General features: G+C 43.2%; 1 protein-coding gene across 2 annotated transcripts in view; it reads right to left on the bottom strand.

Annotated features, from left to right (window-relative positions):
- Positions 1 to 222: 222 nt before the first annotated feature.
- traf3ip2l (TRAF3 interacting protein 2-like) overlaps positions 223 to 27,353 on the bottom strand; it is a 37,218-nt gene continuing 10,087 nt past the window's right edge. The window contains exons 2-10 of one of the 2 annotated variants that reach the window (XM_088608525.1): positions 20,311 to 20,408; positions 14,372 to 15,033; positions 11,876 to 11,918; positions 11,491 to 11,558; positions 10,555 to 10,652; positions 9,721 to 9,789; positions 8,813 to 8,929; positions 5,893 to 5,967; positions 223 to 2,349 (exon numbers count right to left, since the gene is read on the bottom strand). In XM_088608525.1, the coding sequence (XP_088464651.1) occupies positions 2,203 to 2,349; positions 5,893 to 5,967; positions 8,813 to 8,929; positions 9,721 to 9,789; positions 10,555 to 10,652; positions 11,491 to 11,558; positions 11,876 to 11,918; positions 14,372 to 15,033; positions 20,311 to 20,351 (1,320 nt within the window). In that variant the 5' untranslated portion in view covers positions 20,352 to 20,408 and the 3' untranslated portion in view covers positions 223 to 2,202. The remainder of the gene's footprint in view (positions 2,350 to 5,892; positions 5,968 to 8,812; positions 8,930 to 9,720; positions 9,790 to 10,554; positions 10,653 to 11,490; positions 11,559 to 11,875; positions 11,919 to 14,371; positions 15,034 to 20,310; positions 20,409 to 27,353) is intronic. The other variant, XM_088608526.1, reaches the window with a different exon arrangement.

The raw sequence follows: 27,353 nt of genomic DNA, 5'->3' as shown, positions 1-27,353 counted from the left end.
GATCTTTGCAACACTCTAAAAAAAATCTTTCTTTTTTCAGCTGACTCTGCATTACTTTCAGAAACCCGGATTCAAACCAAACACACTGTTCACATTTCACTCATTTTATTTTAACAATGAGAGAAATGTTGACTGTACATCCTATTCACCTCCGTTTGTGAGTGCTTGCTTTCAAGGTTAGTACGGAAGACGGACAAAGTCCAATGAGTAGGCAGATGAAGCTTTCAATTAAAAAAATAACTCTTTATTGAAATGTTAATAAATACAAAACAGAAATCTTTCAATGAGTGGGTTCCAGCACCTGGTTTCAGTATCGGTTCTATAAGGTGTCTCCTTTGACTGGTCTGCAAATGCACAATCGACCCACTAAACTAGGACAGTAAAACTCAAAACCCGATTTTGCGACTGAAATGAAAACGCAGAACATTGCAGAAACTGAAAGCAGTCTCCCAGAAGCAAGGGTCCTTCCACAACCTCCACACAGCAGAACCGTGGAATTTCCACAAGCTGGGTCACACGCACTGGCACGTGCTGTTATTACTTTTCAGAGGCCAAAAACAGTGAGAAAATCACATCACGGCTCTTTCAAGGAAAACGATGTATTCGCTGAATAGAACTTCGGCAGTTTTTATCTCTAAAATACCGCAATGACAGCTTAATCCTGTCTCCGGGCTGTTCTACAAAGTTCTATTGCAGGAGCTCCCAATCCCGGGTCTTGATGACCACACACCTGCTGGTTTTCTGCAAGATGTACAGTAAAACCAAAATATCTGCTGTGATTGTATACAAACCCAACAGGCCTGGGTGCCTGGAGGCCAGAGAAGACCTTAGTAACTTTCAAAGAGGGGGGACTGTTGGGGCTCGTTTACCAAGCAGGCCAGCTCAAAACAAATAATTTATATCTCCCCGGGTCAGATGCAGACCAATACACTCTTAAATCTGACTTGGTGGTTTTCATTTACAGAAACTTGTCTTATGGAAAGACATACGACTCCATTACATTTTGCCCGTGAAAATCCCCACACAGTGCAGTCGGGTGTGTTTTCCCATTTGAGGATTTCTTTAATTATTCCTTATTTCTTTTAATGGGTGGCAGATCCTCACCCCTTCATCCATTTTTTCACTTTTTGTAAGTTGGGCTTTGTTACAAAATAAAGAAATTGTTTAAAAAATACTTGCATCTCCTTCAACAAGCTTTGACCAGGTGTCAAGTGAACTCTCCAGATCTGAGGTGTGATGAAAAGACCCAACTTTATTACATTCAGCTGATAAATTCTTTACTACAGGAAGAAAAGGTTCACCCCTTTGCCCTCTGTGACTCTTATTTGTCCTTGAACAAAACACGTTTTATTTCCAAGTTCACTCCCGTTTCGCAAAGTGTAATGTACAAAACTGTTTCTTGCACGTGATCCCGTTGCGCGAGCAGTAAACAGTCCCAATGCAAAGGTAAGATACAGACATTCTACATCAATCTGCACCATCCACGCAAGAAACAGCATAATGCGAATAGATTTTTTAATATTTCTTTAAGTTTTCAATAATTTAACTTAATGATCCCCCTCTTTTCCAATGAAAAAACAGAAAAATCCCACATCCAATTATAATGAAAAGTTCAAATAAAATTGATAAAATATTATTTCTGTATCAGTAAGTCAAGTAGGAAATTCTCACCTGGAAACAGAAACACCCCAAACCTAAGAGCACTTAGGGAGAAGATTTACAGGCTATTCAGTTTATCAGCAAGATAGATATCGTGTTGTAGATTAATTACTTGCTATTGGTTCATCCCATTCTGTTTAAAATACAAATCTGGAAGGACAATCCAGATCTTGTGCTGATGGAGTTTTCAGTATGGTGGTATCCGCAGTATAGCCATCGTCTACAGGACCGCATGACTAGTCAGAACAGTCAAAGAGTGCTGTCTCCTGGGAGCCATCCCATGATGCCTTTTGCCTTTGTGCAAACCTGCAGAGGTGTGTGAGTGTCCATGTCTACTGAGGCCCTTGGGTCAGTCTGCGTGGGCGTCCTGGTACTTTTTAGCTCAGTCCTAATGGAGGGGTGGGCGCAGTAGAGGAAAGAGGGTGAGGAAAGGTGAGGTACAGAACCCCTCCCTAACCACTCTTGGTACGCACATACCCTACTCCAAGAGCTCAGACACAGGCTGCCGTACACACCTGCCCCCCCCCCTCCCACACACACACTCTAGATAGGGATGGACACGATGGTGGGGAGCTCGCCGATGGGTGGGGGGTTGTACTTCTCCACTCTCATCAGCCGGCGGAGAATGTCATCACGGTCCTTGGGCCACCAGTAGATGTGGGTGTTCTGCAGCCAGGTGGGGACGTGACACTGGGTGGAGGAAAAGACATCAAGACAATGAGATTCCCCAGTCTGGGCTTCGACAGCAACCCGCAAACTCTTAATGAATGCCAAGTGATACCACTTGGCCAGCAAGTCTGCACGTACGCCCCTATTATCGCCCGAAGGCTACTGCAACGTTATGATACAACCAGGAGGTAATCCTCTGCAGCCAAGATCCTCACTCCTCATTCTGGGGGTTCGTTTCCCTGCAGGATTTATAGGTAACTCAAGCTCACCCCCTTAATGTCTTAATGACAACAGATGCAATGAAGTCTACTACTGCCCTCGAGGTAAAAAATTATACAAACTGAAGAATTCCTAGCCTGTGCTGAATTTCCTGAACTACTTCATGTACTATTAATAGATTCTGGACACAAACTTGGCTTTTTTATTATGCATTCACTGTGAACTTTTAGGTTATATTTTTCTCTCACAAGAGAATAAGCATGTTACTTCCCCGCTTCATAGATCTTTTCTGTTTCGAATTCAGACTGATCCTCTGAAATATTTCCAGGCCGTGGATGAACGCCCCAAACAGTTAAAAAGATCGTGTTATACAAATCATGTTTTAAAAACCACTTTTAAAGGTTGTCTTGCGCTTGGCATAAAAAAAAATCATATTCTGTGGCAACTGGATGAACTTGCTCTGTTTCTCTGACACTAAGTCTTTCGTCATTAGACCCTGACAGTGCAATAATGATGATTTTGTTTTTCTTTGCTAAAATTTTAAAACATCCTTTTGTATTATTATTTCTTGTGGTCTCCAATCTCCAATTGATGTGTGTGTCTTGACTTGCAGTCCTGCCTTTGTATTGCTCTATTTTCACTCTGGGAGTAGAAGGGTAAGAAATTGCTGTTTTCTGTTCAGGATGAATTAATGGGGAATTTGGGAAGTCATATGAATAGCCCATGAACATTTTGTGACTCAAGGGGCATTTCATATAAATACTGCCGATTATGCATCACTTTGTATGTAAAGATCTTAAAAATACACTAACTATAAAGTGCTACTATTTTTGCAATGCTAAATAGCCTAGCAGCCAAACCATGCTACAAGTGTTTATTCCAACTTGGGTCTTAATGGCCATAATTTGCTCCATAATGGCTTTAATCTTTTCCTTCCATCTCTTCGGGTGCTGCTGCCTTAAAGAGAACAGAAAACCTGCTTCAGGGCCATGGGGCATATTGGTGCCTGTTTAGTAGTTTAGATGAGATACTCCAGTAAGAATGGGGTTACCGTAATCTAATCAGGAGTCCAGGATCAAGACTGCCCCACACTCTGTTCCACATCAGCTGGTACTCTAAACAATTGTGTTTGTCATACTTTGTGCTCTGGGTTTTTCAGCAAAGGTCCCATGAAATTTTCCTGAGAGAAACACGGGACATGTCCTCTTTTTCAACAAAGAAACGACCATGAAAGTCCTTCTGGCTACCAATAATTAACAATTTCATACCAGGACCAAGTGACTCTCCTTGGCCTTACTGTATGTTCACGGTTTTGGGACTGGGAGAGTGTTATTCTGCTTTTAAAGTACAATTATATAGCAGCCAATCCAAATCTAGAGTCCTGTCAGGAAAACATGGGAGTATCATACTCCTCCAAGTGCGCCACCATAGTGTGTGACAGGAGAGTTAACACTGACTGCCAGAGTCCTGGGGTTCGGTCAACTAATGGCGGAACATCCCCTAGGTAGTCCCTGCCTCTGGACTGAAGAGAGCTCAGACCCGGCCCAGAGACACCAGAACCGCGAGGCTCAACCCACATGGTCAACAGGGATCTTCAACTGTTCGGCCTTCTCATGAGACTCGGCATTGAGTTATTTAAGTGAACAATGGCTTGTACTTTCAATTTTGTTTTCACTGTTGTCTATTGCAAAATGATTGACCTTTGCAACAGTGTTCCTGTGAGGCAATTTTTTGTTGGTGTTCAAAAAGTCCCCGATTAGATGGCAGGAGACTGTGCTGAATTCGCCACATGAAACTGGTAAAGTCAGTGAAGGCAAGAAGAAGAAGGCAGTAAAGTCAGTGAAGAAAGCAGATTTATTTCCATCTTGCCTGCCGTGGTTGGGCACCAGCTGAATTTGGCAGTCATTTATGGTGTGGTGTGTTAATTCCTATCTTTGGAAAGAAACGCCACCTCGCTTGGTATGACTTTCCTTGTGATTGGTTGCTAAAACAAGCCTCCGGGTTCATCGTTAGATTTATTCTCCTGTGCGGCCAATGTCCCTGGTTCAACAAATCACGCTGTCTCATGACAATCGTCCTGCTCAGTGGGCTGGAGGTAGCTAAAACTACAGGCAGCACTGGTGCAGTGGTTAGTATTGCTGCCTTGCAATGCTGGGGCCCTGGGTTCAATTCCTGGGTGTGATTTGTGTGATTCCCATGTTCACATAAGTTTTCTCAGGGGTGTCCCATATTTCTCACAGTAAGCCCCAGTTAAAAGGCATACTGGTAGGTTAATTGGCTTTTGGGGAAAACTGGCCCTGGTGTGAGTGTGTGCATGTCTGTGTGTGTGTGTCCTGTGACGGACTGGCATCTGGTCTGGAGTGTACCCCGACTGCTGGGATAGGCTCTGGCTTCCCTGGAACCCAGTACTGGATAGCAACCAGAAAATGGATGGATAAACTAAAAACACAAAAAAAAGACTGTAAAAATGGTAAAAGCCTGACCTGTGTGCCAGAACGAGGTATTATACAAATAGGGTTGCTGTTGTTTTCATAAGCCTTTTACCTCAAAGGCCATAACCTCATGCTGTTGTGCTTTTAGTGCTGCTCCTACCGGCTCTCCGGGTGAACAGCCGAAAGAGAAGGTAATGTATGACTCAGGCATGCAGCCAGTCCTGAAATAACACCCAGCCCAGCGCCCACACCGTGTCCCAGGCCCGGAGCACATCTCTCAGGCAAACAACATACAAAAAAAAAACTGAAGAGAAGCCGCCTGAGCTACACAAAGTCTCACTTGACAGCCAAAGCCTATTTTTCCCATCCATAAAACCCTCTTTAAATTGAACCCCTTTTCCAATTTGTTTAAGCCTAGAAGGACTCCATGAGATCACTAACCGGGCAGAGTGCCAGGGTGAGAAACCCTCAGTGCATGAGATGTGAGTTGCAAGCAGTTTCTTTGCTCAGTAGCATAGTTTGCAAGCAGGGTAAAATGCAGTAGTCCTGCGACACTGCAGCAAAATCCTGTGCTAGTTACGCACATGGATGGGAGAAAGGCCCACATGAAACTGGAGGTATCAGCGTCAGAGTAACTGAAAGCCTTACTGCAAGGCCGAGTTGAGGCTTGTGGGAAGCGCTGAGTGAAGAACTGCTGAGGCAAGTGAAAGAAGGATAAAATGAGGCCAAAGGCAGAATGAGTAACAAGAACAACTTGCACTGGCAGAAGCACAGCTTGAAAAAAATATACACAAATGTTTCCTTCCAAATTAACCATGACCTGACTGTGGCCCAGGGCCTAATGCATATATTTCTTCGGTGTTTACAGGTGAACAGTGACAAACAAACCCTTAAGCGGGGCTTCAAAACTCACCTTTCTTGCCCCCGGAAACAGAATGGGGATGAAGCGAAAATTCTTGCTGCCATTCTGGATGAACTCATTCTGCAACTGTAGGAAGATGAGAAAGAGAAAAGCTGCCTATTTGCAAAACAGTTCAATCGTCCAAATTCCCTATAAATCCCAGCTTTCCCAGTAAGTACAAAAACCAAGAAAGAGCAGTTACCCTGCAGCTGTTATATTTGACCTTGGACATAATCTTTGAATAGCGTACTATCATATACTGAGCAGCCAAATACATTTCTGCATATATTTATGCATTTACGTTTAAAAATAAAGTATGCAGATTTTGGAAATTGATTAAATGCTTCTGGACTCATTTTGATTAACTGATCATTCCAGACTGGCTGCTGCAAAACCTAAATCATCACATGAGCCAATCAGACAGTTGCCTGCGTACAGGTGAATTACAGTAGGTGCACTAACTTGTTGAAAATCGAGCCTGGAAACATCAAACATGTAAAAACACAGAAAGCAACCGACATGCCCTTTTTATCAAGAGACCAACACGTTGGTGACGTTGATAGATTGTAGCAATGCAGCAGGTGGACTCGATAGCAGTGGAGCCTAGTCCTGTTAAGTGATAAACGGCTTTGTGCACAGCACCCCTACAGATGTCAGTGACGTCGGGGCACATGTACATACTCTAATTCTTGCATAGAAATGACCAGTCAACAGGAAAGCTTGAGTGTGAAGGGCTTTTTCATGCCTGTCACACACTGAGTTCAACTGTGCAACTGGACAAACATGTGCAATATTAATTTCTCCATCCATTCTTAGGATGAAAAACATGAAGCAGGGTATGGTTAAAAAGTTCACCAACCACTGCCATAGCTTTAACTAATAGGCTGGACTTGTGTGCTCACTCACGCACAGTCGGGGGCTGCGATTGAAACATGGAATAAGACATAACCAGGCAACCTCAAGCTCAGAAACAGAGTTTTAACATGGCAAGGGGATTGTCAGAGGTTGCTGTTGGTTGGGCCCCATGACAAAACTCACTTCCCCTTTTCCTTGAGAGTAAAGATCTCACTTTTGATACGGTGAGTGGAATTGAACATCAGCTTGTTGTAAGGTGATTGCCCTCATTTTACTTCCCCATTCACCTGCTGCTCAGTTGATCTTCAACGCTCTTTGCTTCAAACTTCACTCATATTTCTCGTTTCCATGGCTTTTACCCTTGCAACTGTTGTAACAGCTAAAATACAAATTTAGTAGCAAAGAATTTGTATTGGCTCATGTTATGTAATAAAGCACAGCATTTTAAATGGAAGAGTTCTGAGAGTTGTCCTATGTTTATTGTTTTATGTTTATTACACTTTCTTCCATTTCATGAATGAAGAGATCTGTGGGTGTGGTTTCCAGCATCGACTTTTCTGCCGAGCGAAAGAGCTATCAGATTTCAGACAGATCTGAAATATCTAGGTTTCTTCAAAATGGGAACAGATGTTTCTCATCATGACTCACTTTCTGTCAGGTAAGAGAAACTTTTCGAGTTCATGTTAATCTTGATGTGGATTGGCCCAATTGGAAACCCAGGCCTTTGAAGCTCCTGTTTTTACTAGTCAGCGGAGTGAGCCAAGCAAAAATTAATGTCAACCATGGTCCTGGTCACCATCACCATGGCAACTGTTCATCTGTTCTGGCAGTTGCCTGGGGTCATCAGCATGATTATTTACCCTGAATGCACAGAACTACCAAGCGAGCTGGAAGTTGAAGGACATTTGCTATGACGGAGATTAGCACATGCTTTAGAAATGTGAAGAAACTTTCCGATGAGCAGAAAGAGCCAAGAAGGCCTGACAGAGAGGAAGCAGCTGTCAGTTAAAACCACACACACCCAAGTCCTTGAAGCCTGGGCCTGTCTTACGACACAACCACCACCATCTTTGCCGCACTCAAGGCTGACTGAAAAAAAAACTGAAATGCTCTTTTTCTACAAGCACTGGTGGAAAATGTTTACTACGGCCATCTTGTTTTCCAGCCTCCAGCCAACACTGTCACAACAGGGAAATTACCTCTTAATCCTCTCTGTCAAGTGAAGAAACAGGAGGATTAAAGAAATTTCAAATTGAGTTTTGAAAAATGTAAATAATGAAAACAGAACCCTGAGGTGCCTGACTGAGAGATAACACACCTGCGATAAAACAAATCAGCAAACAAAAACCTGTGCCTTGTAACAGGCCTTGTGACTCTGGTACAGGCCTTCATACAAAAGAGACTGATACAGTATTTACACCACTGGAGCAGAAAGTTGTACAATTACAAACAATTACAACTACAATTTGTAGGGCTTTTCATCTGAATATTTAAAATTTTTTTTACTTCATCTTACTTTGACACCTGCTAAAAGCATTCTTCTGCAAAAGGTCTGGGATCTTATCCTTCTACAAATTACTGACAATGACCTAGCTGTCTGATTTTCCATGTTTATCTTAACCGTAACATTGAAGCTGTTTTTAATTTTTAATTTTGAGAAAAGATGGCAGTTATCTAATTTTCCCAAAATTGTTACCAAATGTTAATGTTTTGCTCCTGTTAAAAATGTTCAGATGTAAAGATAACATTGAATATAATCTTATTTTATATAAGAATTTTTTTGCTAATAAGTCATGTTTTGGATAGTAATATGAGCAAATTCCCTTATATTAAACAGATTATGTTTTATTACGGCCAGGATTCAATCGCATCAGCTCAAGAGCAGCTCCAGCTGCAAAGCCACACAGAGCAATGTCTCAGACAGTGGTTAATTCCCCTATGCCAAAGGGCGCACCCTCCACGACTACTCCCACCATCATCATGAGGGAATTCACCTCTGTTCAGGATCAAAGTGAGGAGATGCCATCGTCTGTAATAGATTAAGTGCCAAATGAGCCCCGTTACAAATGCAACTTACCTGCTTGTGGATGTAAACCGTGTTCAAAGTGTTTTCGTCATTTTCCATACTAATGTGAGAATGCGTGACTGTCTCGTAATACTTGGGGCTGATGACTATGATGATCAAGTAGTCTTTCTGCAATAAGGGAAAACATAAAATATGGATACTAAATGACTGCAGGGTGAAAACAACACACAGGGTTAGTGAAGGAACCTATGCCTCTAAGGAGTTAACACTTAGGTCGTCAAGAACTGTTTTACTGTTTTGTGCATTCACAGCTGGCCTGAGTTTCTTGAGTGGTCTTTCGAGTGGAGGTGTAACTCGTGTATCCTACGCATGAGTTAGCAACATGAATGGGAACAGGGGTTTTGGTTAACTGCCTAAGGGTGACCTAACTGCCAACTTTCAGACCTTGTTTACACCTTACATGGCCAGACACTGCTACTGACCAATCATATAGTAAATGTATGTTTTTGTACGAAAATCTTGCTCATCTTCAAGAATAAAAACCTGTCGCTCGTCTTAGGAAAGTGTGTGAGAGATGAGGTTAACCTGTTAACTTCACCTGCCCTCCTTTCTTTATTGCAAGAAAGAAATCGTCAGCTTGATTTACCAGAGTCATGTGGTTTACTGAGAAAAGGGGCTAACATTAGTTAAGCGTGGCCTTATTACTTGTTTCCATCTCCCTTGTAGGCTTCACCATCGGTATTTGGGGATCACCCGATATCAATGAGATAACAACTGGCCTATCAGCAAACACGGCCTATGTGTCTTAGCCCACATCTATGCACAGAAGCAACCTTCTGCTCTTTGGGTTATGGCATGAAGGGTGTGCAAACACTACCAAAGTGAAATGTGCCCATCAAACACAACTCCCACAACTCTTCACACAAAAGAAACAGCAGCGCGCCGCCGGCGGCCCGCACCTCGCTGATATACTTCTCCATGAAATCGATTTTGCTGATGCTTTTGAACTGCTGCTCGAACACGTCAATCTGAAAAACAAAAACGAACAAAAACGATTCGCGTGCTGAGGAGGACGCAGAAGAGAAGTGCGTAGGAGAGGTGAATCAGGTGTATCATTGCTGTACGGATTTCTGAGTTTGAGAACTGCCCTCAGGCTGCTGTGTGGCCTGAAATATAATCACTTTGATCCCTGCGTAAGGATAAAACTTTACCAGTGTCTGAGACAGCATCTTTCCCATCTGTGACTCTTCATCATGAAATGAATCATCCAGTAAGAGCTGTTTAGTGAGAAATAAGGGCTAGTTGAGGAGAGCAAGTTGTAAAATAAGCAAGCTGAGGCTCTGTGTGCTGAAGTTCTTGATCAAAACACTATCCTTGAAATCAGGTATTTTTCACGCTCAGGACTGCAAATAAAGGCCTAAACAAGCAAGCAGATAAATTAAGTCATGAATTAGCACTGGTGATATAGAGCCCAGATGGAATGTGAACCAGCAGAGACAGTGGCATCAAGACAGCTCATGTCACCAGGAAGCTGTGGTTTCCGGTCTTAAAAAGACGCATCAATATGGCCCAGTTGTGTCTTCCCAATGCTATTTAAGGATCAGAGCCCAGAAGCAGTGGCGACGAGGAGTCGATGAGCCACACAATAGAAGAAGGTTCTCAGAAAGTAAAAACCTCAGCGACTTTCGCGCGTCGCAAACCCTTCAACAACGGCTTCCATTCCGCAGTCACCGGTGAAAGCCACCGACCACACTGTGAACAAGAGGTGACAAGAGCAGGGCAGGCCGACTTACGCGCGTGTCAAATCCATTGCGCCGCAGCAAGGCCACAAACTGGATGATCTCGTGAACGTGCTTGTCGCTGTCGGCTTCATACGTGACAAACACCTTGCCTGCAAAAGACAAGGGAGTAACCTTAGCCCGGCGCAGGGATGTTAGATGTTAGGGCAGACATTAGTCCCACCTCCTTCCAGTCAGGGCAGCGTTCAGCTTTTATCTCCGAACTGAACACCAGCTGTCCACAGCTCTTGATCTTATTTGAGCTGAACATTGCTGCATTAGCTGCCATTACAAAAGGCCTTTTTATTCATGAAGATAAAACCGTTACTTGATAAGGGACTATTACTCTGAAACACCTCTTAAATATACGGTAGCTAGGAGCATGACAAGCACATGAAAACTAATATATGTGCCAGCTAAGAAAAACAAATGGCTAACAATGCAGACTAATATCACTGCATGTACAGGCTGTTGCTGCTCCAACTTTTGATTTTTAACAATATCCACCACTGTATATACAGTAGGTCAGCAAATACACTGTTTCTTTTAGATGAACACAAGACAAAGAGCTCCACACCCCCCAGATAAGCAAGCCTGTTTCTGTGATTATTTCACTGACCTAAATATGAATCCAACAGGTTAATAAATACAAACTCAAATCCTCTTTTTCATTTCCCCAAATCCACTAGAACAGAGTCCTGTCACATGTGGCCCTGATGTATATCATTACAACCCAAGGCAGGCCTCTGCATGGAAATGAAAGGGTATTTTAGGCAGGTCGCTTCTCCATTGCATACACACAGAGATAAACTCTTGAAGACGTTGAACTTGGAAGTGAAATCCAGGAGACTTTTGAGTGCATTGTGATACAGCCACAACAACTAGAAACAACCCTGAGGCAATTAACCATCTTTTCCCTCTTCAGCTGGGTCATTCTGACTATATACTCACGCTGTTCCAGGGGCAGGGGGGAGCTACTCGTTACACTTCTCTTACGCGGGTCTGTGGGGGTGTAAGCGCTAAAATCACAAAGGAAAATCAAGTGAGTTGAAACATCTACAGCATGTTAGGTGCACTGTTACAGGAGAACCAAAATGCACTGTACTATCCATCCAAGCATTTATCCATCCAGCTCAGGGTCATGGGGGGAGCCGGAGCCTATCCCAGCAAGCAACAGGCTCAAGGCAGGAAACGCCCTGGACAGGCCACCAGTCCCTGAATCGGAAGAAGCCATTCCAAAATGGATGGATGGATCAACACCAATGATTAAACCTCAGAAGTCTTGTCTTCCGAAACAGTAGCAGATGTCAAAGACGAGCCCAGCATGCTCGCATACCTCTGTGTGGAGTTGGTACCGGGTCTGGTGCAGCCAGCGAGACCTGTGAGGGGGGAGAAGGAAGGCGAGAGAGGAGATGAATGCCACATTCAGCTGGGTGGATGCACAGTGCGCATTTCACGCAAGGTTCACTGCACCCCTCTGAAAAGAAACAAAATGATTGGCTAAGCTCCTCCAGCAGGAGTTGATAAAAGACGGCCAGGGGTCATTTAGATTTTCAGGCAAAGCCTGTAGACTCTTGCAACCTGCCAAGAGCCTACAGGCTTGAGTGATGTCAGATGCTTAGGGCCCTGTAATGAAGATCAAGGCCCCTGAGGGGCCCCTGTAACTGGCTCTTAACCTGGGCCAGCTGAGGAGCTGGGGACCCTTGCTGTAATACATCAAATTGTGAACAACAAAAGTAGTCTTTTCGTTATAAAGCTTATATAGAGAAGAAAAAGTGACATCTATAACAAATATCGGATAATAAATGAACTGGATTAGATTGCTTTACATGATCAATTAGCTACTATAATACTTTATATCGACTGTTGCTGTATAGCTTGTCCTGGGTTGTGACAAGTGACAAGCATGTAGTTTTCTCTGCCAAATGATTCTGTATTAAGCACAGTCAAACATGTTCCAATTTTAGCGGGGGTTTTGAGGAAATTGTTGACACTCATAAAACACAAATATGGGAACTCCAGATGGTGCTGAAGACTTCTGCAGAGTGCAGTATATTTTAAAAAAATGTGCAGCACTTGAGAAAACTTTTATTCCAATGTTAACATCTTCTATGGCTATTAAAAATTATAAAATGAGGTAATCAGCCTGTGGCATTTTCAACTTTTTGCTACAAAACTGTTAAGTTTATAATCTCAAGCAATCAGATCTGCATTGCATAAATCACACAAGTTCTCTCTTAGACATCATGTCCCACTTCCTTTCTGTATACTTTAGATAACCAAAGATCTTATATAACTTATATAACTGAGCAACAAAAACTGTGGCAACTACATTCTGTGTTAGTGTTAAAAATATTCTTATACCATGTAAGTCCTTACACATTTTGTATTTAAATATATCTACATTACGTGTTTCTCTTCTCCTTAACGTACTGTAATTTTTATTGTCTCAGAAAAGGTTTGACTGCTGTATAAACTACCCTCCAAAAACAACAAACACACAGAACAATGAGACAAAGTAGGCATGGACTAACAATGCCCAATTAATACCCTGGAAGTGGTTTTTGGCAGTGCTCCCACAGCCACGCATTGTCACCTGAGGACAGGTGTTTGATCAGTGAAGGCGAGGCCCAAAAGCAGCAGCCCCAACTTGTCTTGAAACACAGACACCCAGAGGGTTTTTTTAATACTGCAACATGCACAGTGGTTAGCACTGTTGCCTCGCAGCACTGGGGCACCGAGACCAGCTCTACACCCTAGGGTGCAATCCGTGTGGAGTTTGCATGTTCTCCCCCAATGTTCACGTGAGTTTTCTCAGCGTGCTCCAGTTTCCTCCCACAGCCCAAAAACATACTGGTGGGTTAATTGGCTTCTGGGAAAACTGGCGTGAGTGTCTGTGTCTGTGTGTGGCCCTGTGATGGACTGGCGTCCCGTCCAGGGTGTATCCTGCCTTGTGGCTTTTGCTTGCCAGGATAGCCTCGGCCCCCCCAGCAACACTGAAAGCAGTTAGAAAATGGATAGATGGGTTGTGTATAGTAGAGACTGGAGGAACCTATGCCTGTTAGGAGTTACCAATTAGGGCCCTCAAAAACAGTTTTGTGCCTTCCCAGCTGGCCTAAGTTTCTTCAAGGTCTTTTCTTTCAAGTGGAGGCATAACTCATGTATCCTACGCTTAACTCTGCAATGTGAAAGGAAACAGGGTCTGAGCTAATTAGGGACTTAACTGTCCAAAGGTGACCTAACTGCCAACTTTCTGACCTTGTTTATACCTTATATGGTAACAAACTGCTACTGGCCAAATGTATGCGTTTTAAATGGAACTTTTGCTCATCTTCAAGAATAAAAGCCTGTTAATGTCCTTAGGAAATTGAGTGAGAGATGAGGTAACTTCGACAATTAACTTTTTTATTGCAATAAAGAAATCTCCAGCTTGATTTATGTAATTGAGTTATGTGGTTTACCGAGAAACAGGTTCAACAAGACTCATAATTAAATCATAATTTAAAGAGGAGGGTGGCGGAAGATCTGCCAACTTGTGTTTTATGGACGGATGCTTTAGGAATAATTTTTTCCCCATTTTTACTGCTTTAAGCAAGCCCTAGAAAACAACACTCTCAAGTAATTTGATGTAGTATACAGTAAATGCCCCTGCAATTTGTTTAGTTATTGATACTGTATGTACCCGATTTATTCCCATCGTGCCTCTTTCCTTTGTTAAGAATCTAGACTTTGCCTCTTATCCCACATGTTCCCGCTGAAGTCAAGCCCTGAAATCCAAGACGCGTCCTCCCCATCCCCAGTAAGACCAGTCCCTGCCTCTGAATGCACTCACCTGGGGGGTGGCAGGGCAGGGGGTATCCAGCTCGGGGACTATGGTGAGGTGCTGCGGCCATCCCATACCTGTCATTAGGGCACTGCTGACAGCAGCCAGCACCCCCAGGCCAGCAGGGGTACGGGGTCAAGAAGGGGCCGTGCCCAGCCAATGGCGGAGGAACAGAGCGTAGCGACTGGGGTGGCTCCAGGCAGCTGAGGCTGGGGCTGTGCCGGCCTGGGGTAAATGAGTAGGGCGAATGCCCGCTGACGGGATAGCAGTCTTGCCTGTAGTAGCTGAGGTATTCTCCAGAGGGCGGGCAAGAGGCCAGGCTGTTGGGGTATCCCCCGCCGGAGCAGCACCCACTGCTGGTGAAGCTGGGCTGATACCAGTGTCCCATGTGGGGGTCGCCGGCCTGGCTAGGGAAAGGGGTCGGCTGGTCGTACCCAGATGGCAGGCTGTCCTGCTGCTGGCAGGGCCCGAGGCACCGCGGCGCGTCGGCTGTCCTGCACGGGCCCACCTCCGCCATCCCTGTCAGGCTGCTGAGGGGGGAGTGGCTCTGGGGGCTGGCGTACGGGTCCGAGTGCGTGCTGGGCAGGGAGTCGTCGCTCACGGTCTCGTCGTTCTCTTCGGGGCGGTTCGCCAAGCCCGGGAGGCCGTGGGCATTCAGGTTAGTCATGTACCTGGGAGCAGGGCAGGAAAAAAGCGACAAGTGAGCCCAGGCGCCGCAGGAACTTGAATTGCGCCCTCTCCCCGTTTTGCATTTCTCAAGAAGTGCCACTGGGTAACCTGGCAACGCTAACACACCGTGTCAGAGCAGCAGAAGCGAGGACAGTTTTCTGTATGCAAGTCCCCCTGTGGTGCATTAATTGATTAATTAATAAGCGGTGAAGGACTGAGAACCACATTTTCATATAATTAATAATTCCTTACACGGGGACTCCCCTTCACCACCACCAATGTATAACGCCACCTGGATGATGCGATGAGAGTCATAGTGCTCCAGAACGCTCACCACACATCAGCTATCAGTGGGGAGGGGAACAGAGTGATGAAGACAATTCATAGATGGGGATTATTAGGAGGCTATGACTGGTAAAGGAAATTTGGCCAGGACACCAGGGTAACACCCCTATGCTTTTCAAGACATGCCTTGGAATTTTTAGTGACCACATGTGAGTCAGGACTTCGGTTTTATGTCTCATCCAAATGATGTCGCCTTCTTACAGTATAGCGCCCCTGTCACTATATTAGGGCATTAAGACCCACACAGGCTGCAGGGTGAGCGCCCCCTACTGACTCCACTAACACCTCTTCCAGCAGCAACCTTAATTTTTCCCAGGAGGTCTCCCATCCAGGTACTGACCAGGCTCACACCTGCTGAGCTTCACTATGTTGCCAGTTATGACCTGCAGGGTGATATAGCTGACAGTGTTAGCAAATGGTGGTAGCTGGGGCTTGTTGAGTTTGGAGTTAGTCTTTGTGCATATAGAGTGAAGAGTTTTATAAAATAAAGACTCCTTGCATCTTTGCGGTGCATCGTAATTTTCCATGAGCTCAGGTGTGACGAGCCTCTTGCAGAGTAGTAGGCTTGTCTAAAAAAAAACGACCCAAAACCACAGAGGTTTGCCACAGTCACCTCTCTTTGCAGAACTGCTTTTCAAGAGCAGAGTTTGGCCACAGCCAGTGCTGCATATTACACAAAGCCAAACATCCACTCAGTGCAACAGAGTCTTTTCTCGAAACACAGACTTGAATGTCTTAATTGCTCGATCTTTCATTTTGGAAACTCAAACTACAGTACACACCTCCTGTTAAAAAAAACTTTAGTCCACACACCAGTCTACATAAGAGGTTGAGGTTTTCTCAGTATTGTGTCGCCTAAAGCACGTCAGACAAAAAACAAGCAGTTTTAGTTATTTTAAGACAACCTCATCAGTTAATGAGACAATCATACCATACGCTGACACTGCATGGCCTGTGCATGATTTATTAATATCACTTTTTCTTACAGAAGAATAGTAAGAAAATGAGTCACTTTGTGGTTCAAGTATGTAGATTGCTCATTTTTGAAGGATGCATCAGAAAGGAATTGACAGTGACAAAATGTAAATTAAGAATGGATTGGGCTAATGCAGAAGTATTAACCATCATGCTTTGATTGATGAGAGGATAATGATGAAGGAATTTATACCAGGAATACATCTTACTGTATGTGTAAATGTCCAGCAATATTTTTCCAAAGCTCAGATCTGACGACACAGCTTAGGTTCTGCTGTTCATGCACAGGGATGTTATGTTGTTTTAAAAAAAAATTAAAACATTTTAAAAAAAGAAAAAAGGCTACAAAATAAACCACCCCTTAGAACCCCACACCTGCTGAACACCTGTAGTCAGGTGTTGGGGGGTAAGGGGAAAGTATTCAATACAGTCCCGGTAGTCTGACATCATCGAGAACATAAATCTGACCCTTCAGGGTGTCTTAAGAAGCACAGTACAAACAGTACAACCCTGAGGAAGTCGTAGGCAAAACATTGTGAAAAAAAATCAATCAACTGACAGGGAGGAAATAAGAAGCACTGGATAAGATTCAGGATTTTAATGTGAAAAACAAACACAAGCAATGACTTGTCTTTGGCATGTGAAATCTTAATGAAATCTAGATTTGGAGTTTGACACAACATGGTTCTAAATTAAGGGTAGGAATGTTCTTTTGCTTTGTTGTGAAAACAAACAATTTCTTATTTTCGAGATAATTAGCCTTATTCCATTTGGTTAGCTATTTTACATCAATTTTGCTAAAGAGATACTTTAGTACTTTAGGCACTTCAAGAAAATCCTTGTTTTTCTCATATCAATTTCCCTTCGGGATCAATAAAGTCTTGTCTTATCTATTTCCCAGCCCGCAGATCTTTTCCTTTAATTTGTCACAGGGTGTGTCATGGTAAGAAATTAGGAAACTTTTGAGCCAAGGGCCATAAATGGACTAGCCAAATCTTCTGAAGGGGTTACAGAGTGCCAGACTGTATCAGATAAACTTTAGGCATGAACACAATCATCTCCATTTTCTTATCAGGTTCAATACCTCGCGTTTATGGGGGCTTTGACGTGCTCTGGTGCCAAGTTGGAAAAGGGTGTGTTCCGGTTGCTAATAAACTCTGGTCAGAGCTTTGGAAGGACTGCATCATCTCAAATAGGAAAACAATGTGTAAAAATGCACGTTAACCCTTTTTTGCCCTTCCACCGATAAAGGGATCTCTCTTCCTACAGACAAAGTACATAAAAACTGTGAGACCTGCTACTATCAATGTGTTGAAGTTCAAGCAGGGAGCTGTGTCAGCATGTGGAGGCTGCAAAGGAACAGGTAAAGGTTTATTCCATGATGAAAGGAAAAGAAGAAGACCTGAAGAAGACTCCACAGCCGAAAGAGTTTATACAAAATTCTGCATTGTATAAACCTGTTCATTTACTATCTATTTGGTTATTCTTTTGCTCTAATGATTCTCAGTGCTGGGCGGCAGTGCACTGGTTAGCATTGTGATCTGCAGTGCTGGGGCCCTGGGTTCAATTCTGGACCTGGGGTTGCTGTCTGTGTGGAGTCTGTATGTTCTCCCCAAGCGTGCCCTGTGAGGGACTGGTGTGTGTGTTACACCTGTTGCTTGCTAGGATAGGAGCTTGCTCCCCCCGAGACCCTGAATTGGATGAAGTGGTTAATAAAATGCAGGGATCTCAGTGTTAGCAGGATCCTTGTTTTACATTTTATGATTATGTTTCCTGGGGAGGGGGGTCAGACTGAGTCCCCCCATCACGGCACACGAACAATAGTGTCTCGGCTCTAAATATCTGTTATTCATAAAAAGTCGAGCTCCAAACCGCAGAAAAGCAAACACATGGCACAGGATATTAACACTGATAAGGTAGTGGAATACTGTAACTGGTGTTAATACTGTTCTAAAGCATATTTGTTCATATGTTTTATGATACATCACACAGTAGCTCTTTCAAACAGCCTGCCGCATAACATGACATCTGTGTAACACACTGCTCCACTGACCCTACAGGATTGTAAGGTTTAAAAAAAAAACCATAAAAACCACCAGGCACAAAAGAATAGCTTCCCACCCAGGACCCATAAACATTAACCACAGACACAATAATCACACAGTGTTTCTCTTTAATTAATATCTAATCCCTACAGAACACATGATTCAGTAAAAATAGGAGCCACATGGAACTTTCACCATCATGCTTAATTTATACTTTTATTAATAACAATGAACACGCAAAGTTCCATATTAACCTAATTTAAGTATTATGTAAATTAATAAATGAAATATAGCAAAGGAGGAATGAACCAGATAGAAAAGGAGAAAGGAACCAGACTGCAAGAGATGGGTACAGTTCAGGAGAATGCCATCATGCCACTGCATTATCTAGAATAGCCAGACTAGCCAAAACCGGTGAAGCACCACCTACCAGCTTCATGGGAATGATGAACTGTTTTTCTTCTAGTAGAAAAGATTGCTAAACAGTGGAGCAACATGTCTTACTGTTTAAGAAAGGAGAAGGAGGGAGGACGGGTTAAACTGAAAAGGAAATGTAATTCTAGACCCAAAAACCGACAGATTACAGCAATTTCTCACTAACTTTACCGTCAAGCTCCTCTGTGCGCTCTGCACCCCCACCGTGGCTGACCCGAGACACAGGCCGCATGCTGCTGCTCTGTTTCACAAGCACCTGGTTGTGTGCAACTGATGTCACAGAGCGTTGCGTAACCTAGCACCGAGCTTCACCCCAAGCTGACAGCTATCCATATATTTAACTTAAATTAACTATTTAACTATAGTTAACAGCATAACTGTTACCCACAACTATTTAAGGTGGAGAGAGGTACAGTACGTGTTCTTTTACCAGTCAATATTATGAAATATAGTTATGCAATTTGTTTTGGTAAAGATTCCAGACACCCTGAAACGTGCTCTGTCAATATGTCCACCTTATTCTATACTAAATCACATTAAATCAGTTTAAATTAGATACATCAGCTGTCTGACAGCATTATATTTTAGAGTCATCAAACAAAAAACAAACCAGTCCAGACCTGCCACTAGATCTAGTATTGATTTTTCTGTACACTGTATGTTTAAACAACTCTTAAGTACAATAGGTGGTTTTCTCTACATGCATAAATACTACTTAGTGTCAAAGAAAAGTTTTGTGTTTACTTAAGAGCACCTGGACAATCCTCAAAACTACTGGAGGAAGGTTCTCGGGAATGATAAATCAGAACTGGAACTTTTTGGCAACAAAGAGAAAAGGTTTGTGTGTCAAAAGCCAAACTCTACTTTCCAAGAAGAACCTCATCCTAACTGTCAAGCATGCTGGTGGCAGGATCATGGTTTGGGGCTGCTTTGCTGACAGTGATCCTAAAAATACAAACAGATCCATAACAAAATACCTGAAGAAGAAGAAATTTCTCATTTTGGATTAGCCAAGTCAAAGTCCTGGTCTGAACCCCATTGAAATGTTCTGATAGAACCTGAAGCAAATTGTTCATGCAAGAAAACCCTCAAATATCATCGACTTTAAATGATTCAGTGAGGTAGAATTGGCCAAAATTAATAAAAGTCAACGCAAGAGACTGATAAACAGTTACGGGACAGTTCTGGTTGAAGTCACTGCTGCTCCAGGAGGAGGCATCAGTTACTGAATCTACGGGCTTTCAAACTTATTCACACAAGAATATTTACTGTTGGATCTTTCTGTAAATTAAATAACCCAAAAATCCTTCCAGTATAAAATATACAGGAATAGAGACCAACCTAGGGAATCTGCAAACTTTTTCTGGGTAATGTTTTCCTTAAAATCTCCCACCTTTGGAAATGAGACCTCCAGAGAGTAAAGACAGATTTGCGAGAAGACCGGTGCCATCTCGGCAACAAAATGGACAAGGGGACTACCTTTCTGCTGTCCTCTGCTGAAGGGAGGGTAACATCATCATGGCCCACTGCACAGAAACCCTCACCGTCACTGTTAATCCCTGGGGACAGTCTGAGGCCTGCAATACACAGAAGGGCAGAACTGGCTGAAATGCATTTTTGCTCTCAGTCTCGGCACATGACACAGTTTAACCCTCTTGCAGTCCCTGCCCTGCACTTTCTCCAATATGCTTCTGCTGGCACTGTAACGAGATCACTGTTCCGTCATTAGTGTTTACTAACAATAAGCAAAGGGATTTGCAACAGCAGTGGCTCTTGTTTCAGGTTCATGTTTCTCACCAAAGGCTGGGTTTCCAGTGGATTCCAGTGTGAGCAATTTCACCATTAAGCAGGTGAAAGGTTAAGCAGTTAAGGTTTTCTTTCCTGGCTTGGAACAACACAGAAAGCAGAGCTCACAACACATCAGAGCAGTTGCTAGTTCTGGATTTCTTCCTCAGGACAGTAACCAAATACAAACCTGGACCTGACCCAAACCATTACACGTCAGAATGGAACCCAGTGCTTTTTGGTAGAAATCTTAAATGATTTCCATTTTTTCTTGGAGAAAATTCATTTTTTTATGATTCAACAGCCTTTCAAATAGATGGTGCAGTATGATAAGCCCTTACAAGCCTAAAATGTTTCTTCCAACCACAAGATCACTGAGCGTAAAGCTGTCTGCAAACAGAATGTACTCAAGAGAGCATAACAAGATAAACCCGACAGCAGAATATAGACACAATCAGTATGAGCTGAGTATGAGAAGAGTCAGAGCACAGCTGATACAGAACTGAGAACAGCAAGGTGGTCTGTCAAAAAGTCAAGAGCAGGTTTGGAAACATGACGCTCAGCAGTTTCCAAAGAAAGGCTTCAGCCCCTAACACCCACAGAAGGAAGTAAAATATAAAAGCTTCCATTAATTACAGTTAAGACCCACCAACCTACTTTACAATAGCACCTAGCATAGTGCAGATTGTAATGGACATGACAGAAGTCTTCAAATGTTTTTTGGCATAATTCAACCAGGAACGTAAGTTTTGGGCATAAGGCCGTTCAGCAGAGTTTATAGCTTAGCAACACATGTTTTGTTTTTCTTTTTCTTTTTCCTCGTCTGTGAGCACTCATTACCTGTGGTAATGGTCTGAGGGTTGTGTGGTGGAGCTTCGGTATTTATTGATGTCACCAGAGTAGTTTCAAACTTACTCAAAGCAGGACTGATGAGGTGCTTTTGTACTCCTCACTCAGAAAGAAGAATAAACAACAGTAATAAATATCCACTGCTGCCAAATAGTGGTGGCACATTAAGCCAAGAAAGGACTTTCAAAATGCAGTCTAATGTGTTCTTAATTTCCTGCCATCATTGTCAGCCAGCCCCAAATTCCCTGATCTTGAAGTCTCTTGTTGAGGCATGTAGAAACTGGCATCCCAGTATAAATCAATACCCGCTCTCATTCTAGCAATCAAACTTGCAGTCGATAGTGGAAAAAGAGAATGGAAATCTCTTCAACAAGAAAAATTGTGAGGTTGATGGCGTTGCTTTTGAGTCTTAGTTAAAAACTGCCACTGTCTCAAAAAAATAAACACTGGATCGTCTAATCAAAGCCCTTTAGTTGTCTCATGCTTAATACTTGGGGTCATTCTTAACTAGTTAATCCACATTTTCCCCCTCCTTTCCAGCTCATTACTTTACTTTTACTATGGTATGTGACCATTAAGATGATGTCTCGAGAGTTCGACCCTCGCACGGTTTGATTTTTGCATGAGCCAGCGAGAAGGCAGGCTCTTTACCGTATCCGCCTCGACTGCAAAATAGTGGCTAAAATTCCCAAATTCCATGAAAATGAAAAAAACAATGTTCTTCCCTACCAAGCCTGTATGACTTTTGGCTAGCTGTGCACCTTAATGTTTCTGCATTGTCTGAAAGAAAAACAAGTACACATTTTACCCTGTTAGTGATAAAGCCTTATAAACATCTAGACAATGTTTATGAAGGAGCACAAAAACAGGAGAGGGGGCTGTCCAATCCAGTGCAAGTCATTTAAGACTAGGCAGTATGGATACGTCTTGCACTTAATTTATTGTTTAAAGGGAAAGTAATACTCAGTCATATTAAGGGAACTCTCTTCAGCCTGGAACAGAGGATTACAGGGGGGAATGATTTAGGCATTCCAAGTCCTGAATGTCAGTGACCTGGTCAGTACAGATGAGACCTTCTCAAGACCAGTATCAATACAGATGGAAGGTGCAAATTAAGATAAGGATTATTCAGAATCCAGGACATGCTACTGAACACAGAAAACTGTAGGAGTTCATAAACAACTCCTTAGCCATGATGTCAAATCTGACTCCCATGGAACTTTTAACAAGATCCTTGATGGAATCCTTATCAGTCAAACTATCACATATTTTTTGTTTACACAGAAATGAAACAAGCTGATTTCACAAATAACCTCCAGACTGGGAACTCATGTGGTGGAAGGAGTTGGTATTCCTTTATGCATGACGTTTTCTATTAGCAAAATTTAAACACAGAGCCCTCAATCTTTTACAATCGGACTTTACACTGAAGGACAGAGGTCGACTTGTTACCAGTAAGAACTGCTAATATGTTCCACTCACCCACCCATTTCATGTCACTTTGTTTCTGTCTGCTCAATCTCTTTCCACAAACTTTCCCTCGTTCTCGGGGTTTTCTCTCAAGAAGGAATCTGGCTTCTGTGTGTCCACTGCATGTTCCAAATTTAAAGAGCTACATCTAACCTAAAAGTCAGATAACCTGGTTGTGTGAAAAAAGCCCCAGTCAGACAAACTTCCATATGAGTAATACTGAGCCCATACCAAAGGATGCAGCTCTTGTCAGGAGTCTGACTGGCATAGGCAGCATTGTGAAGCCTGGACTGGATCAGGCTGCTAGGAACTGGGATTTCAATTGGCTGTAATACAGCTCTATAAGGAACGTGAACACAACATGGTCTAATTCCTTTCACAAAGAGGCAATTAGTCTGTTTCAAATGCCACCAATCAAAAAGTCGGTCTTCATTTCAAATTGAGGGAATACAGTGATGTGATATTACCAACTAGTTTTGTTATGACTCGTAAACGTTTTAAGTGCCTTTTAGGATTTATTTTTAATGAAGGATGTCATGAGCTGTCTCCAAAATTAATTTAGCATAATTATTTCTGCTGAATCCTGTACAAGTGACACCTGAGAACTGCCTGTGTAAGATGACAGGCACTCTTCTTATGGTGGATAATGTTTCCATAGAAACGTGACCCAAACTTTTAAAACTTGTCTGTTTTCCCATGACCCCAGACCAGTAATGTAAAAGTGTTCTACATTTCTCCCAGTTTATATTACTGCATCTCTGCAGGGCCTGCCATATTTTCTCCATGACACAGCTCAGTAATCTTATTAAGAGTGGTGAAAGGAGTCAAATTTGTCAAATGTCAACCTGAATTTACTACACAAAACAAAAACAGAGTAATTTCTAATCCAGGACAGCTTTTGGTCAGAGATGAGACACGTTTTCTGTTAACTGATCTGACGGGACCTGACGGAACTCATCAGCAAGAATCGCAGATGAGGTATTGTTCGAAAATGAAGAGAGAGACTCGCAAAGCCATCAAAACAACCAGCCAAGAGGAAACAAGGTACTGGAGAAGACACCCACCACCTTTCCCACCAACAAAGCTTTATTTTTGCTCTCTAAAGGTCAGTTTTATAGCAACCCAATACATTTTCCAGTGGAGACAAAATACAGTGACATAATCTGTGACCCAGGCAGAAGGTGAAAGATGAAAAACTATCTACGCAGGAAGCTCGCTTTCAAACACCCTTTCTCTTACGCACACACTGAAAGTACATCTGAAACTCTTGTCGTGCGGTGGCTCAGAAGCTGTGGCGCGACTACTAATTTCAATTAGACTCAGTAAAACACAGGAGAGACGCCCCCATAAATGCTACAGTATGTGCACAGAAAAAATAGATTTGGGTTTAGGTATTGACTTTGAGTGCATTTTAACAACCTATCAATTGAGCTATTTGTTATTCTTATACTGATCATAAACTAATAAAAGAATTGATTACACATTAAAAGTACTCATTTGCCATCTTCTCTTCATTCACACATTCTGATCTCGCCTACCATTGTTGTCATTGCCTCTCCCTATCTTCTTCCCTCCCTCCTCGTCTTCTTTCTCCGGGCTGTCTGTAACCCCCTGCTTCTTTCTTGCCCCTCAGGGTGAAATGAACTGCCGCCAGAAGCCCTTCAGAGCCCTGGTTAGGAGTCTCTGTTTAGACCTGAGGGATCTCCAGTGCAGGTTCTGGAAGACCAGGTGGGTCTGCTGCTTTTCAAGTCTCTTCAAAACACCACAAACTGAGAACCTTAGATATTCAATCACAGCATGTTGACTGTCAAGGGCATGGTGCTTTCAGAGAAATCAAACGTTTGGCACTGAATATTAAGCGGCTCTAAATTCTACTTTCTAAAACACAACAGCACACAAAAAACCGAAACTCCCTATAAACTGAAAAAACGTGCTGAGTTTTCTCAAAATGTTAGCCACTGATTTTTAAGGGCGGCCATGTTCTTTTACATTTGTCCATCCATCATTCTTCTAACTGCTTCTCCCAATTCAGGATCGCGGGTGAGCTGGAGCCTAACCTGGCAAGCAAAGTGCGCAAGGCCGGGTACTTCCTGAATGGGGATGCAAGTTCATAGCAGGCCAGACACAGACACACACTCACTCACACCAGGGTTCATTTTTCCCAGGAGCCAATTAACCTACTGTACCAGTTTCTCTCTGGGGCATTTCTGCTGTGAGAGGAAACCGGAGCACCTAGAGGAATCCCACGTGAACATGGGGAGCACATACAAACTCCACGCAGATAGCACCACAGGTCCGGAACTGAATGCAGGACCCCAGCACTGTGAGACAGGTCGATGTTGGTCCACAAGCTCAGAGTCAGTGGAGGAACCATGCCTGCAAATACAGAAGTGTCACCCCAGCTCTGGAACAGGGCAAGGACGAGAGGAGGCCAGTGGCCCATCTACCCCATCACTCAGGAAGCAGGAACATTGGAGCCACACAGGCCCACTTACAGAGAGTCAAGGATACACAAAACCAGAGCACCTACAGTACCTAAGATTTGCTGCAAAACAAGAGCAGAACTTCCGCTCAGGTTCGCAAAGGCCTTTCGTATGTCCCATTCCCCTCTTCTTCCTTCTGTTTCTCTGCTCCATAAAGCTTCTTTCACTAAGAAGCATCTAATAAGCTAAGAAGCATCTTTGTACCAGATGACGAGATTTCCTTCATCATCAGCAACTGACATTTCTAACCTGCCACAGTATTCAGAATAAAGTGTGTGTGTGTGTGGGGGGGGGGTTGCAAAGAAAAAAAAAACTATTGTGTACAAAACACCGTTAAACATTTTCCACAGTGCATCAGCAGAAACATGTTGAAGGCACATGGGTCATTTTCTCAAGGACAACTAAATGAGTGGTCGTGGTGGTGGGGTGAAGTGATAGGCATCATTTTACCAGCTTGACATTAAAGGGGATATTCACCCTAAAATAATAAAAAAAACAGTTGTAAAATGATTCAAGCAGCCTGGGTTCTACTCTGGTTCTGTAAATGACTCAGGAGAAAAAAAAAACCCCAGGCCCTGCTTCAAAGGGTAACCAGGCACTAAGCCCTGTTCACTCGTGGTTTTGACTGTTGCTTCCTCTGTGTGCTGACAGGTATCGTAGATGATGAGGCATCAAAAGACAGAAAACCAGAAGCCAATGGAAAATCCCAGTGAATCTGTCCTGTATTGCAGAGCGAGAATCTGACGTATGTTTGTGACCGAGCCAGGTGTTAGAAGTTGATGACCACTGAACGGATTGTACTACAGAGAGAGAAGAAGCTGGGGCACATTGTTTCCAGAGTTAAAGACTGGGCTTCCTGTAGATATGGAGAGACACAAAGAAAGCAGCAAACCGGCTATCTTATTTGATTCCTTTGACAATGTTCAATGAAGGATCTCAGGTGGGCATGGTTGGGCAACTTGCTCCACACTCCCACAACTACCCTTTGAGTACACAGAAGGGCCTTCCTCTTACGTACTGTAACTTTAATACAATGCCTTTTTTAAAGGCTATCTGAAAAGCTGTCGTTGGCACTTGTCATTGTCATTCGCGCTATTATCACAGAAAGCCAGGTGAGATGCATAACATACAGAAAAAGATTTTCACTTCTTTTCCTGATTATTTTGGTGATCTCTGAAGAGCCGCCTGAAGGCAGCACCAGCATGTGAGCACAGCAAATCCTCCCAACCTAAAGGCCAGAGACATTAGTAGAGTTATAGATCCATCCATCCATTTTCCAGCTGCTTTATCCATTACAGGACTGCTGGGGAGCTGGAGCCTATCCCAGAAAGCAATGGGCCCAAGGCAGGGTTCACCCTGGACAAGACAGTACATTATAAGGTACACACCGGGCACAAACACCCACACACTCATACCAGGGCTGATTTTTCCAGAAGACAAGTATGCTACCAGTATGGACTGTGGGTGGAAACCAGAGCACATAGAGGACACCTGCATGAACACAGGCAAAACAAACAAACTCCACACAGACAGCATCCCAGGAACGGAACTGAAATCAGGGCCCCCAGAGCTGAGAGGCAGTGATGATAACCACTGCGCCACCGTGCCCCCCAGCTTACAAGATGTCCCAGTGAAATCAGAATCATTCCAGTTTGTAGGCTAAGCGTTTTAATCAATCAATCAGAAACAGCAAGTGTATTACATGATCTCAGCTATTCCGTCTCTTAAAATAATTTCCAGACATGCGAACGAAAAAGAGTCTAGCGATGTTATAAAAAAAACATTCCCCACCCCACAGTGAAACTATTCGTGCTGTCATGTATTTAGGACTATCTAAAAAACTCGTTACCTGAGAGGGAGGAAAAAAATCATGGTTGTTCATAGTAAAGGCTCACTACTTTCTCTCTGGATTCAAGAGGCATTGTGAGACGTTAT

This window comes from Lepisosteus platostomus, chromosome 2 (assembly GCF_059453375.1).
Source record: "Lepisosteus platostomus isolate fLepPlt1 chromosome 2, fLepPlt1.hap1, whole genome shotgun sequence".
In the NCBI taxonomy this organism is placed as follows: Eukaryota; Metazoa; Chordata; class Actinopteri; order Semionotiformes; family Lepisosteidae; genus Lepisosteus; species Lepisosteus platostomus.
This window is presented reverse-complemented; position numbering and strand designations above follow the sequence as displayed.